Source organism: Daldinia childiae, assembly GCF_008694065.1.
Source record: "Daldinia childiae strain JS-1345 chromosome Unknown Scaffold10, whole genome shotgun sequence".
Taxonomy (NCBI): domain Eukaryota; kingdom Fungi; phylum Ascomycota; class Sordariomycetes; order Xylariales; family Hypoxylaceae; genus Daldinia; species Daldinia childiae.
The window spans coordinates 359524-374510 of record NW_022984651.1 but is presented as its reverse complement, the minus strand read 5'-3'; the positions used below and the strand labels follow the sequence as shown (position 1 = coordinate 374510).

The 14987-nt window shown below is 48.8% G+C and overlaps 5 protein-coding genes across 5 annotated transcripts; 2 read left to right on the top strand and 3 right to left on the bottom strand.

The window, feature by feature from the left end:
- Positions 1-401: 401 nt before the first annotated feature.
- GL218_07844 (uncharacterized protein) lies at positions 402-1356 on the top strand (the record flags this gene model as incomplete). The annotated part of the gene is made up of 6 exons (XM_033584620.1): positions 402-455; positions 528-641; positions 694-819; positions 898-1112; positions 1168-1249; positions 1309-1356. The coding sequence occupies 6 exons, from the start codon at positions 402-404 to the stop codon at positions 1354-1356; spliced, it is 639 nt and encodes a 212-aa protein (XP_033441264.1).
- Positions 1357-1865: 509 nt separating this feature from the next.
- Positions 1866-3417, bottom strand: GL218_07843 (putative nad dependent epimerase dehydratase family protein; the record flags this gene model as incomplete). The annotated part of the gene is made up of 7 exons (XM_033584619.1): positions 1866-1983; positions 2094-2248; positions 2355-2483; positions 2549-2661; positions 2774-2855; positions 2909-3034; positions 3088-3417. 7 exons carry the CDS (start codon positions 3415-3417, stop codon positions 1866-1868), a joined length of 1053 nt encoding a protein of 350 aa, XP_033441361.1.
- A 991-nt stretch (positions 3418-4408) lies between these two features.
- GL218_07842 (uncharacterized protein) lies at positions 4409-7340 on the bottom strand (the record flags this gene model as incomplete). The annotated part of the gene is made up of 3 exons (XM_033584618.1): positions 4409-6112; positions 6176-6538; positions 6597-7340. 3 exons carry the CDS (start codon positions 7338-7340, stop codon positions 4409-4411), a joined length of 2811 nt encoding a protein of 936 aa, XP_033441266.1.
- Positions 7341-9311: 1971 nt separating this feature from the next.
- On the top strand, positions 9312-10358 carry GL218_07841 (Zinc-type alcohol dehydrogenase-like protein C16A3.02c; the record flags this gene model as incomplete). The annotated part of the gene is made up of 1 exon (XM_033584617.1): positions 9312-10358. One exon carries the CDS (start codon positions 9312-9314, stop codon positions 10356-10358), a length of 1047 nt encoding a protein of 348 aa, XP_033441359.1.
- A 666-nt stretch (positions 10359-11024) lies between these two features.
- Positions 11025-14651, bottom strand: GL218_07840 (3-hydroxy-3-methylglutaryl-coenzyme A reductase; the record flags this gene model as incomplete). Its single annotated transcript, XM_033584616.1, has 2 exons — positions 11025-11409; positions 11467-14651. 2 exons carry the CDS (start codon positions 14649-14651, stop codon positions 11025-11027), a joined length of 3570 nt encoding a protein of 1189 aa, XP_033441360.1.
- Positions 14652-14987: the final 336 nt, after the last annotated feature.

Here is a 14987-nt window from a genome sequence, read left to right as displayed (position 1 = left end):
CAGCTCCATATATCGCCGAGTCTAATGAGGACTTAAAGCCGCGATGGCTCCAAGGTCATGCGGCAAGGCGACTCTAGGATAGCTATCTATCTATAGACTATAGTTATACATAGTCTAGTGTTGTAAGGACTAAAATGAGGTTAATAATAATAAAGTCCCGGAATTGTCGGTTTGGATTTCCCATTTCCCATAATGTCACTTGCCTAATCAATTAGGGCCGTTAAATAAAAGGGAGGTTTTAGTCGAGTGGCCTTGTTTCGGTTAGCGATTCGGCATCCTTGCTAGGATTTCTATTGTGCCATGATAGTATATAGCATCAAGTTACCATAGAAATCGGTGTTAGGTACTTTGAGATTTTCTTTCTAGGTCGGAAAGTAAGGCCAAGTATCTCATAATCCAACATGAAGGTGTTTCCCACATTCGTCTGTCTTCTCGCCGGAGCTGTAGCATCTGCCGTACGTCCATCGCTCAATGATTTAAATTCCCAAGTCCAAGTCCAAGTCCTCATCGCTAATGTAAATATGTAGGCGTTGCCGGCTGAGAGTCCCGCGGGAACCAATGAGTTCGGTGCATCCAAGATAACATGGACCGGCCAAGTCAAGCCAGGCGAGCCTGCTGTGTCGATCACGGGCACCGCAGAGGTAAGCCCCAACGATCGGTATACCTTAGAGTTCTGCTGATCTAGTTTCGCAGGAGATCTACGCGCAGATTACAAGAATCAATCCGAACTACGACAACGAGTTGGGTTTGAATAGCCCTCACTCGACTGTGAAGAGGCGGGATCTTGAACCCATTAGGAAACGAGCGACAACGTCAGATGCATGTCTACCTCACCACTCACTATTTTCTTATGCTCCCGTGCGTTTCCTCACTTCTAATACGTGACATTTACTGCAGGACTGGACATGCGCTTACGGAAACGACGTCAACGCCGAGTCGATCGGCGCCGGTGTTAGATACCTGTACAGCATTGCCAACGGGGACTGCGCCGCACCTCCTGGAAGTCCTGGCGCTGGCGGATGTAGCGTCAGCAGCTGTAATGCCGGCGCCGGCATCTTTCTATGCAACGATTCTAGTAACCAATTGCATAACCCTTGCTCCATTGTTGCCGAGTAAGTCCTTCTATATGAAGAGTGTAGGTACCTCTTAATCTAACATGTTACCCAGTAATGCCGTTGAGGTCTTGATCAACTGCCAGCGGAGTACCTATAACGGCGGTAATAGCTGGACTACAAACACTCATGGACAAGTAAGTATTTACTATCTCAGTATTAGTGACCGTAAATGCAGACTAACACTTGGCTATAGATATTCTCGAAGGACCGTAGTTGGAATGTCATACTTAACAGATGCTAGGTATGATTTAAAGTCCTAAGATGTTTGATAGCGATAGTACATTATTTCAAACTCCCTCCAAAGGCAGTAATTATCCGAGTGCTTAAACGATCGTGTATATATTCAAATTGTATTAGTTATTCCAGTATATATATTTAAAAACAGGTTACACAAGTTCAGGGACTAGAAATATCTACATTTATCAGATGGTATTATATATAACCAAATAAGCCACAGTATTTGTAAACTTATCACGCTGAAACTAAGAGCCTTGCCGCCTACAATTTCCGTAGCTTAATTTTATTCAACTGCATCTTACAGGGTGTGAATCAATAAATTATAACGACAATGTCTAGCATCTGGTAGGTAAAACATCAGCACCGACAGGATAGTCTACCTACTTATAAAAGGCGACTCCTACAGTTCAACGACAATAACGAATAAAGTGTAATCAGAAAAGAAAATTCAGAAAAGGGGTCACAATAACCAAAACCTATAGAACACATTCTCCACAGCCATAAATTTCAGTCTTACAGATGCCCCAGAATCCACCCGACTTCAGCATCAGCAGCTTCCAAGATATGCTCCGCCGAATAAACCGGCTTCCAACCCAACTCCTCACGGGCACGTCGAGCCGTGAAAGTACACCTAAGTAACAACATAACTCACATCAGTATAGGTAGGTAGCCAGGCGAAGAGGATATATATATATATATATCCAAGCTTCCCATAAAAAAAAAACGTGAACAAGAACTTACTTCCCGCCCAACTGAATAGGCACCATCTCCTTCGGGATCCCAAGCGCAGCACCCATATCCCCGAGAATCCTATCGTCTGCCAGAGCAACCGAGCCATCAGCGATGATGTTGCGCTTGACGAGGGCCGCGGCTACTGCGTCGTATAGATCGTCCCACTAGCAGTGCCAGATTAGCCATCCGTTGTCATTTATATGCTCCGAAGACAAGTCTCGATAGAATAAAAAGGATCCTCTTATGGCATTTTCTCAACCCTAGACTTACCGCAATGCTACCCGGAGAAGCAAGATAATAGCCGTTCTTGCCGTGGCTGGGATTCTCATCGGCTAGGATCTTGCGCAGGAGTTCTATGTACGCCGTGGTGTTGTCGTGTATGTGACATACAGGCCATTCCTGTTCCATCCGCGGTTAGAACCCTGCGTTGAATTATCAGTTGTAAGAAGGACCTATGGACGTACCGGCCTGTCAGAATCAACGCGGTACACGCGTCCCAATGTTTTTGCGGACCGCACAATCATATATATCTGTCGCAGGGTGGACACGGGGTCGCCAAACCCCTTGCTTTTCCCGTCTGTGAAGATATTGTCAACGAGATAAACTTAGAAGTTTCCGAGAGCCTTTCGTAGGTATAAAGGAGTAAATATGTATGGTCTTAGGCCCTCAATTTATGTGAGACGACTTACACACGATACAGGGCACAAAGACATAACCGTGAACCCCATGTTTCTCAGCTTCCTCTACCACCGCGCAGTTGGTTCTAACGCCCTATTTCGAGCTTAGCTACGTAGAACAGAAAACGCCATATGATATACACTCACCTGTTGGGCTACACTAAGCCTCGGGCTCTGAGCCTTTTGGATATCATATAACAGCGGATCAGTATCCAAAAGGGGACGGTCAGTCGGGGCGTCAGCATGGCTAGAAAAGAGCTTGGCCCCTGTAGTCTGCAATACACCTAATTAGATCTAAACAAGGCCATCTGTGGCTACCGACCTACATGTAAGAAATGAACGGTACGTCCGACTATTTTCTTGACCTCGGCAAGCGCTTCGATGAAGAATAAAGGAGGCTCGGGTTGTATGGCGTCGATCAGATAATAAACCACCGTGATCTCGTTATCGACGACGGCGGTCCGGATCTCCGACCTATCCTTTAGATTGAAAAATAGCGGCTGGGCGCCGTACTGTCGGACGGCTTCCGCTTGCTCGGCTGTTCGTACGGATGCGAATAACTTTCCGTAAGGCGGCAGGTTTGCAGCGCCTATCTGAGCAAGGAGATCTCCGCCGAGGTACCCGGAGGCCCCAGTTATTAGTACGTTGTGTGACATATTTATATAGTAATTAAGAGGTAGGTATATATTCAATATTTTAGAGGCCTAAGGAGTTATTGTTCACGATGCGCGAGGAGCTGTTCTTTTTTATTTACAATTTGATGATTTAGAAAATCGTCGCATTCTCACCAGACAATTTACGTTGTCTTGTACATATTATCCGGAAGCCTGTCTCCGTTGCACGACGTATCCATCCCCCCAAACGGTAAACTTTGACGGCGAGATAGTTCGACCGTGTGTTAGACTCTAACTGGGGTTTAAATGGGCCGTCGAGAGTAAAATAAATACATAGCATGTTAATAATGACATAGGGGATTTATAAGACCCTTGAGATTGGTGATATTGATTAGGTAAGGATGACAAATCAAAATCAATAACGAGTGATATATAATCAGTTGGTGCAAGACTCGTCTCTAAATTCCTCCGGTAATTAAAAGTTGAACCTAGTCTTTAATACGGAACTCGGAAACCGGCCACCGTACGGATACTAACGATTGGGTTGACTCGGGATAAAAGATGTCGAACTGGTAGATAGGTACTTCATAAATATAAATGTATAATATATATTAAGAACTTTTAAATAGCGTGTATTTATACCTTGTGAGTTATGGTTCTGAATATAAGTTGTTATTCATGGTAAAGTAGTTTCGCCAAGACGCAAATTCCAGTCCCGACGTTTCGTTTCGTTTCGTTTCGATTCATATTCAAAGCTCGAAGCCCAAGAGTAGGGTATCAATATATACACGGAACGGCATCGTGACTTCATCACGGCCGTTCATTCTCTTCCGTCTTCGCACCCTTTGCCTTAAAGTAGGGTAGTAATAGAATGATCCTTCACCCGGGAATATGGCGGGCGAATTTCAACCCTATCGAAGCCTCTCGAACATTTTAGTAAACTCTCTGTAACTTGACGTCTCGAGGCCACCGTATATTCTTGCGTCCATCCAGTTGGGCATATATACCAATTGAGCCGTCCGCATAGAGATTCTTAGATCCCTCCCATAAAACTAACCCTTCCCATCGCGAGCCCGTTGTCTACCCAATTCTGCCAGTTGAAACTCTCGTCTACATCCATGTTAACGTCCTGATCCTCCGAACTCGGCGCATTCTCTGCCGCGTTATTCGGAGGAGACTGACCCCAGACGCCGCTCCAGAACCACGGTGGAGGGTTGTCCTCTAGAAAATTATGTGCAGGCTGACCTGTTGATGGCTGATTGCTATTGCTACTAGTAGCGCCGAATGCTTCACCGGGAACTGTCTGATTTGGCCGGGATCCGCCCGGGGGTTGAGCACCCCCTTCAGTAAGGTAGGCTTGGTCGCCCGGAAAAGCGACCGAGAAGATGTCCTGAGAGTCGAGATACGGTTGAGACATCAAATGGTCGACAAACTGCAACTCGGTCGGGGCTACCTTCATATCCGACGGCTCTCGAGCAAGTCCCTTCTTTTCCGTCTGTGTGCTGCCGCCCGTGACGTCCGAGATGTGAAATGTTGGTTTTTCGGGACCTTTAACCCCCACGAGCTTGCGCCACTGCTCCTGGGCTAAAATACCTCGCATTGAGCTAGACAAGTGTTTGAAACTTTCTGGCTGCGTCTTCTTTTGCTCGTCCAAATCGAGCTGCCGTGCAGCCTCGGGATCAGCTCTCAGCCGCTGGATTTCCTCATCCCTATGACGCCTCGCCTGTCCCATAAGCTTACGCAATGGAATCCAAACACCTGGTTTAGCACGTTGGGACACATCAGGAGTCTGGAATGTCGCGCTGAGAACGATCCAGGCACGTTCGAGCGACGCGGTCCAAGGCAGCCGGCACACTTCAAGAAGGAGATAGGCAACGGCGTGCCATTGAGCGTACGTTTGGAAGAGCCACCGCCACTGGCGACATCTTTGTTCCGAGTTTAACACTCGTGTATATTCGACTACTTCGAGAGAAGCCATAAAGAGACGATGTCGAATTTCCTTGCTGACCTCCTGGGCTCCCCAATGGAGCAGCATCGGCTGGTAAATTATCAAACTCATCTTAGCCATGATAAGCCGCGAAATCATGGCGGCGACCCAATGTAACACATCCGCATCCTTGTCGCCGCAAGTTTTGAGATACTTCGTTTCGATACGCTCATAGCACTCGTGGAGCATCTTGTTGCGCTCTTCTTCCGTACTCCGGGTACGGCACGGGGCCATCCCGTTTGTTGCGAAGTGTATCTTCCTAGCCAGGGCGCAGATTTCGTAACGTATGAGACAAAAAGTCATATCAGTAGGTCCCAGCTTTTCTTCCGGGAATTCTGTCATTTCCGGGGTCAAATCCGTGTCGTTGATATTTAGCGGAAATTGAGTGTCGTACGTCCGCTCCGCAATCGTCAGCTCGGTACCCTGGTCCTCTGCCGATCTAAGGTCGAGAATACAAATTGCCCACCAGAGTCTACGGCGCATCTCAATGTCGAACGGGCTCAAACCGTCAAATTCTGTCCCTTCTCGATGTATTCCCAGCGACTGCGAGATGCGGATTGCGAGACCGGTAAGCGTCCAGGCGAACCTCGTGTCATCGTACCGACGGACGAGCACGAGAAAGAGGGTAAAAGCCTGAACTACAACTAGTTCTGACGTAACTAAGAAATTCGCCTTTGCGAGAGCTTGCTCCGTAGCAAAACGATACTTTTTAATAAGCTGCGCCTTATCAGCGCCAAAATTTACCTTAACCTAAACGTGTAGAACGATTAGCTTGCACTGCTGTATTATTTATGAAGTTAGGGGGACTCGTACTTCGTTATCTTCCATAGATGTGATGGAAGCGTAATATATAGCGAACATCAAAGCTTCCATCCCCGGCGAGATATCGTCCATGTTACTCCTCAGCTCGCGGATGATCTTGTTCATGGATGGTACGTGCAATATCTTGACTAGCGGGTCAACATTTTCTTGGTAGACCTGCCAGAAAAAGGGTATCTGGGACGGCAGAGGATGTAATTTTCGTAGATCGACATTGGAAGAGCTATAGCCTAAGACGAAGCCGTGGTGATCGATGGAATCTGGGTGAGGGTGGGACACACCAGGACTACTACCATCGTCCGAAGCTTCAGAGTCGTCATCACTGAGCATCTCTGTTTCGGTTCGAAGCTGATTAAGCTATCGCATAAGTCAGTGACATGACCTGTCGAGACCTTGAAATATGTAGCCAACGTACCTCGTCGTTAACCTTGGACCAGAAAGCGCTACTCACGTACCGCGTCTTTCCTTTCTCGTTCAGCACCAATCTCCCGAAGGGCTTGCTAACCTCAGAGGTAGGACTCTTCGATGTCTGGTTAGCGGAGTCGCCGGTCTGAGAGCGGCCGAATTTTAGATGATCGACTGGAGGGTAGCCGCCGGGTAGATTCTCGCTATATGTGATCCCACTCTGCCTTCGCCGCTCTTTCTCCTGCGCGTCTAGAGTCGCCTCGGGTGAAGCCCCACCGCTGAGAGAGGGGTGCCTCGCCGTCTCTATTTCAATCTGTCCACTAAGATCTTCTACTATGCTCTCCAACTTCCGTAGCCTCTTCATAAGTTCGATCTCGCGCTCGCTCGTCTGTTTCGGCGGGGCATTGGGGTCCTTCATGCGCGGTCGCCGCGGCGCACGACCTGGTGCTGGGAAGACGCATTGGATCTGGGCTTTGCGACAGTTGCCACAGGGCATAAATTTATCGCATCTAACTTTCCGGCGTCGACATGTTACGCAGCTGCGCGGATTTAGCACAGATGAGGGCGTAGTAGACGGATCGAGGGTAATGGGACCCGATGGCGTAAAAGCAGCATTGGGAGCGCCGGGTACAGGAACGTGTGAGACGGAGTTTGATACCGACGCAGAATCTTGAGGCGTCGACGCAGCGGCGGATACGGCGGCGGGTGAGCCGATCGAGTTTTCGTTCGGGGACGAACGGGATGACGATTCCATGGGAGTTAAATTGGTTTGAGTGATAGAAGTAAAATATAGGTTGAATATAATGCGGATGATCCGCGAGCAGTGCTCCTGAGCTTACCAATTCCCATACAGTTTAGATCCCATATAGTTCAGCCTCTTTAGCAACTTGGCGATAGAGAGGCTTCCGAACAGTAAGAGTTGAGTAAGATTTATGTAGATATTGGTAGATATTGTCAAAGTGAACAAGTATGTAAAGAACAAATCGAGATAATTACGCGGGCCAGCTAAGAATCCTAGCAAAGACAAGGCTGAGTTTAGAATGATAGGTTTCTTCTACATACGCTGATACGATATACTTACTGACTCACCCCCGAGGGAAGATGGAGGATGGTGGATGGTGTGGGCCTTTCTTTCATAGAAATATCTAACCTAATGCCGTAACTGTGCAGAATATCCAACAGGGACAGGGATTCGTCTTCCAGTTGGACTTGTCTTCAGACATTTCCTTCACCGCGTAATCAACTTGGAAACGGGAGCCGAATAGGCTTCTTTCGGTATGTAACTTTCAAGGCAGAGACGAGTATATATAAATATTTTCTGGGGTCGAGGCTGCGAGAGACGGGAATAATGTGGAAAGTGGCTTGGCTTGGCTAGACGCGGGGCATTGAGACTGAGAAAGATTCCTTTGATTGTAGGTTAGCTTAGGTGAGGTTGGATTGTCTTAACGTCACAATTCAATTTTTTTTCTTTCCGCCGCCTTAAATCCGTAGCTTGGACCAGGGATAGCCGGGATTCGGGTCGAATTCCACCTTCTATGTATGATAAAGTTATCATAGGTATATTAAATAAGCGATTCGGATCTAAGCAGCTTAGCCAAGGATGCACTACAGACCTAAAAAGTCGATAAGGTTAGTTGCGGAATAATGGCTTATCTATTCAATGCGTGTAAGTTGAGAGCCCAATTAATATCAAAATTACCACTTATTCTTAACTTAAACACACCAACTCCCACACTCGAGATCTACCTACCTTCGACTTCGTAAGTATTTATAGATCATACAGCCGTATTTCGTCCGAAGTCATAATTGTGCGTAGAATAGACAAGACGATCCCAAACCTCGGCACTTGCTCGCAAAGCTCAGCAAGAATGAAAAGATGACGCATGTCAACAGTATACGTGCATACATCGAGGCTCGATTTTACAGAATCCCTGGGTACCTAGGTAAGCTTAGCCTATAACCAGATCAGATAAGATAAAAACTAGACCTAATTAATACCTAGTATATATACGGGGACCCGGAAGCAGTCGGCTTAACCCAAGATAATGCGAGCGGGTTGTTTGCACCGCTGCCGACACCGCTGCTAGAACATAGGCTGATCGACGTATTTTATCTCGACATAAATCAAAACCGGGCCGCTTGTCGCATCCGGCTCATCCGCGTATGTGGTAACATAGGCATCGGCTACCAGTCATGAGGCAGAAATGTTCTGTTATACGCAATTAAAACTTGCATGGGCGGATTCGGCAGAGGGATTCCGGGCTGGTACGGCGAATACACGTGCGTCCCCGAATCATTCTACCGGCGTCTGCTAGAGAAGCTTTTTAAAGTCGCAGCGTTGTTCTCTCATACTGTAGGAGTTTATATAAGCAATCCAACTATGTACCTAAACATATAATTAACATATGAAAAAAAAAAGGTAATAAACATCTAGGTTAATAGAATATGTAATAACAGATGAAGCTAAATTCAATGCTCTAATCATTACATCATCCCAATAGCTTCATGCCGCATGTAGACATATATGCTACATCACGTCATGTGACTCTACCTAAATTCCCATGAGGTGACATGACATCCAAGTTATCTACCTATCTACATACCTATCTATCTATCGGGTCTAGCCGAAACCTATCTTATGATCCTCAATTTATCAGGACATACATAGAACCCTTATTTTATCAACCAACCAACCAACTACAACTACAACAACAACAACGACAACATGTCCAACGACACACCATCATCTAACCCCCATCCCCAGGCCATGCGAGCCTGGGTATACACCTCGACGCGCGGCGGCATCGAGAAGAACCTCCAACTAACCAACGACGCACCTCTACCCTTCCACCCCCCTCTCCCCAACGACGCCATCCTAGTCAAAGTACACTACAGCTCCCTCAACCCAGCCGACTACAAATTCCCCGAGCTAGGCCTAGCCATGCGCGCACTAGTCCCCACCCCCGCCTCCCCCGGGATGGACTTCTCCGGCGTCGTCGCGCAGCTCGGCGACGCCGTCAACAGCAACTTCCGCATCGGCGATAAAGTCTTCGGCCGCATCGCGCCCAACAGACACGGCACGCTAGGAGAGTACGTCAGCGCGCGCCTAGACGGATGCGCAGCCGTGCCCGCGGGCCTCTCCCTCAAGGACGCGAGCTGCATCGGGACAGCGGCGCAGACAGCGTACCAGTGCATCGCGCCCAACGTCAAGCCCGGCGACAAGATATTCGTGAACGGCGGCAGCGGCGGCACCGGCACCTTCGGGATCCAGATCGCCAAGGCCCTGGGCTGCCACGTGACAGCCACCTGTTCCGCCAAGAACGCCGAGCTGTGCCGCAGCCTCGGGGCCGACGAGATCATCGACTACACGACCGAGAACGTCAGCCAGGTGCTCAAGGCTAAAGGTCAGGTCTACCAGCTAGTCGTCGACAACGTCGGCACGCCGACCGATCTGCACAGAGTCGCCGATCACTTCTTGCTCCCCGACGGGAAATTCGTGCAGATCGGCGGCGAGTTTTCCGTCGCGAACGTCACCACCGTTCTGTCGAGACAATTCCTACCTTCCTTCCTAGGCGGCGGCAAGAGAAAGTGGCAGTATCTTATTACGAACAATACCCACGCCGACCTTGAGCAGATCGCCAAGTGGATGAGTGAAGGGAAGGTCAAGGCTGTTATCGACGAAGTATTCCAGTACGAAGACGTGCCTAAGGCTTTCGAGAAGCTGAGAAAGGGACGCACTAAGGGCAAGATTGTAATCGAATCCTCTACGTAAGGTGCTCGGGTTTGCGAAACTCGAGGCGGATATGTATCAAAAATATGAAAAATTGCGACAGTATCGTAGACGCTGGTAAGGAATAAGAGGACAAGAGGTAAAGTTGTATAATGGACTACAGTGCTGCTATCAAATAGGTAATTATAACGGTACATCTGAGATATTAGTCTTGTCTATTGATGGAATATATATTATATGCTAAGCAAAAATAGGAGATAGCAATACTCCTAACATTTGGTCATAGGGAACTCGTTCCAGACCGTCCAAGGTAGCACGTATATCTATTCCCTTCGTCTTTCTAGGTGTCTATAGCTGAGAGCTTCTTATTTTTTATTACCCGTGGCGACCCCGCGTAGGCGGTGACTTGCTGTTGCTGCATTGCCTAGCTGGTCATCTCCATCTGTGATCTCTCTTCTCTGATCTGAATAACAGAGAATCTAAACTTCGTAGAACACGATCCCCTAATTAACTTGGTTGAATACCCCCGTCAACCACCCATCCGCATGACGTCTTGTTTTTCACAAGACATATACCTGAACGTGACTTCGCTGAACGCCTAGCTCGATGCATCATTATGCTCTATAAGGAGCGCATCGTCTTTAAAAACCTCTAACCTAATACCCCGCAAATCGATCAATGATACGAACCGGATAAGCTATCCTATCATTAACGTCTCGATACCGCAGCCCGATCAAGAGCAGCAGAACTCCTCGAGCTTGTCATAGTTAATCCAACGGGTGTCATTGCGCCACTGGCAACTGGGGCCGGCGTAGTACTCCGGGTTGGGGGAGCCGAACGGTTGTGCGCCATGTGCGCCTTGACTAGGTGGCCAGCAGCAAGAGCGCTGCAAAGGGAGAGCTCACCCGCAAGGACTGCCGCGCCAACTATACGAGCAAGACGAGCCGCATTGTCTCCGGGGTTTGTCGGGTGAGGTCCCCTAACACCAAGCATGTCAAGCATAGCACTCTGGGGCTCCAAGATAGTACCGCCACCGAGCGTACCAACTTCGATCGATGGCATAGACACAGAGATTTGAAGAGACCCACGTAGGCTGTTGAGCAAGTTAGCTCGGCAAGTGATAATAAGATGAATAAGATAATTGACTTACTTTTTCATGATGGTGATACAATTCGAACTTTCGATGACTTGCGCTGGGTCCTGTCCGGTAGCGATGAAAACGGCCGCAACAATGTTGGCTGCGTGAGCATTGAAACCGCCCATCGCACCAGCCATAGCAGACCCGATAAAGTTCTTTGCAATGTTAAGCTCGACGAGGCTATCCACGTCGCTCTTCAGCACCGCCTTGACTACATCGTCTGGGATGATGGCTTCGGCGACTATACCCTTACCCCGACCATCGATCCAGTTAATTGCAGAAGCCTTCTTGTCGATACAGTAGTTTCCAGATAGCGACACGATAGACATATCGCTGAACCCACCCTCGGTAGCCATGACATTCAACGCGTGCTCAACACCCTTGGAGATCATGTTCATCCCCATGGCGTCGCCAGTCGTCGTCTTGAACCGGATGAAGAGATTGGTTCCAGCAAGAGCCGTCTTCATTGTTTGCAATCGAGCAAATCTCGAAGTTGAGTCGAACGCCTTCTTCATCACAGCCTGGCCTACCTCGGAATCGATCCAGAGCTTTGCAGCGCCGGCGCGCTCGAGAGTCTCGAATTGCACACATGGTCCACGAGTCATTCCGTCGCTTGTCAGAACCGTAACAGCACCTCCGCCGGAGTTGATAGCCTTGCAGCCACGGCTCGTGCTAGCGACGAGCACACCTTCAGTAGTTGCCATGGGAATAAAGTAGCTTTTGCCGTCGATGACGAGCGGTCCGGCTACACCGACAGGAATGGGCATATAACCAATAACGTTCTCACAGCAGGCACCAAGCACTTGTTCCCAGTTGTAGTTCTCGTATGGCAACTTAGACTGGTCCAATAAGCTAGTAAGGTCTGCCGTCGCTCGGGTCCTCGCGATGATACTTCGACGAACTTTCACAGCCCGCGTACAATCCTTGAGGGTCTTCTCCAATGCATAACCAGGGATCTTGCCTTTCAGCGATACGGCAACAATCTCCTCGTCAGTTAATTCATGTGCCCTTTTCTCGGATAACATCCTGTCTAGCTCGCTCTGTGTCCTCTGTGCCGCTAGTGACGATAACTGGCTAGCTGGGGGAGGCTGGCTAACACTCTCATCATCGGTATAGGCGGGAGTTATAGGCCTGTCAGGCATTGGCTGCGACTGCTTCGGTAGGATCTCACCAAGGGGTAGCGTTGCAGACTGGGTATCGTTGAATCGCTCGGCATCTGCGAGCTCCTTCGGGTCTATAGGATGGTCCGGTAGATTCGGATCCCTGATACCCCATCTGGCTACGTTGAATAGATAACCATTAAGCGCAACACTCATGGCTAGAGCGATCACGATCCACTTTGATAGGATCGGATCTTCTAGACTAGTAAGAAGGCTACCAACCATGCGTCCGCCTACTCCGTAGCCGTTGAGTTGAGGATAGCTGTCCCGTTTACCATGGTGCCCGTTGTACGTAGGCAGAGGTGCCTCAGCGTAGTGGATGGAAGGAAATTCCAATTCGTACTTGATGGGAGTCAGGACAGAAACTATAGTCGGCTTAGAGTGATTCTTCGCGTTGTAAAGTATATCGTCAAGCCCGTTAGACGCAACTTTGAAGGGATCGAGAGGGGGTGAGCTAACGACACCTCCCAAGCCTGTAGCCCACGAAGAGATGTTAGAAATATCCGATGTCCTGAAGGGAATCGTGCAGAGGTTGGCGACATTGATGGCAATAAAGCCCATAACCATCCAGAACTTAAACTTCGGGACGCTGTTGCTCCTGAGATCACTACCGAAGAGAGGCACATCAGCCTGGCCCTTGGCGTCCCTTCTAGGCCAGTCATTACTCTTGGCAACATTCTCAGCAACACGGCGACTGATACCGTCGTCCTCCAAGGCCCGCCGTAGCTCCACATGGCGCTTGATGCGGTTTACTTCGAGTTTGATGCACAGAATAGCGGTATAAAAGGTGAAGAGCAGGATGCAGTCGAAGAAGAGTATCCAGGCAGCTAAGAAGCAGAACTGTTGGAGACCGCCTTGCACGCCCGAGGCGGCTCCGGCAACGAGAATCAGAATCTCTATGACATAGTCACGGACAATCTCATAACCCTTATCCTTGATTGCGCGCTGTACGGCGGAGTGAATAATACCATCCGAGGGAGTCAAGAACTTGGCTGATTTACCACCATTGGTCTGCTTCTGTTCGGGTCTACGGTGCTCCAGCGCGTGGGACAAAACAGCCCGGGTTAGCGCGATATTCTTCTCGAACCCGATAGTAACAACTAGGAACGGCAACCCTTCAGATAGTAAGACCATGCTGACCGGAACGCCGAGCTTGGTGGTAACGTTGAGACCAAACAAGAAGGCGAAAGTCGATGAGAAAAGTACACTGATAGCTAGCCAGACGTTCGACCCCATCTTTCTCATGGATAGGAACAGCGATACGAAAGTTAGGTGCATAGAAAGATATCCCAGGACCATGATGATGATATCCAGCGTCTCGGCGTTCTTTATCAGGTCGAGAAACTCTGTCCAAGCATTGTGAATCCATCGTACCACACTTCCTCTGGTGTAACCCTTGGCGACTTTCATTATCCACATCTTCTGCTCCTCCTTGCCTAACTCGGTTTCGCGCGATTCTTGACCAGGAACATCGTTGGGGATCTCTTGTGCTGCTGCGAGGAACTCCGCGGCCTCGCTATACTTGACGGCGAATGCCAAAGCACTGTCCTGAGAATAGGCACTTAGGGGGTTCGAGGTAGATGGCAGATGCGAGATGCTCAGGTTCTGTGGGAGAGGGACGATATGAGGCAACGGCGCAGTCTGAGGCGCATCCGCAGACGACTCCGGAAAGACCAACGTAACAAGGGCCAAGTGGTCGGCATCCTTTGGGATAGTTGAATCGGAATCGAAGCTCTGCCACCGCCACGAGGTTTCGGGGCCGGCCTGCAAGCTTCTGCTGCCTTCGACTAATGAGGGCCAATCAGCCGTCCTCGCACTTCCAGTCACATCTAAGAGGCTCTCCTTGACGACGCCAACGTAGGTGGTGCTAGCTATTAAAGAAACGATGACGATGGTATGGATCGGGTGCAGGCAAGCAATCTTAGAGAAAAACTGGAGGATCGGTGTGACTCTCTGGTTTATCTTGGATGGTGGGATTGGTGCATCGTTTGGCTGCTCACCGCGAAAGCGGGAGGGAAGAAATGAAGAAGCAATCATGTCAGTACTACCGCGAAGGCATTGGGCGATGACCGCTGAACAACTATGCTTATCCTTCTAAGGTATAGATTAGTTCAGTTCTACTTATGATGCCCGTATAGTGTCTCGGAACCGGGATGTCTAGTCTTAGGTGAGGAGGACAAGACGAACCTAAATAATTCCCTTTTTTCGTATTTATATAGTAGCAATTAATTCTATAATTGCCTCCGACTATCTAGGTAGTTATAGGGAAGACGATATTAAATATGTCGTTAAACTGTTGAGGTGAGAGGCGAGGAGCGAGAAACGATGAGCGAGAAACGAAAGGTGGACTACCCCAAGTTTTCGACTTAAAGG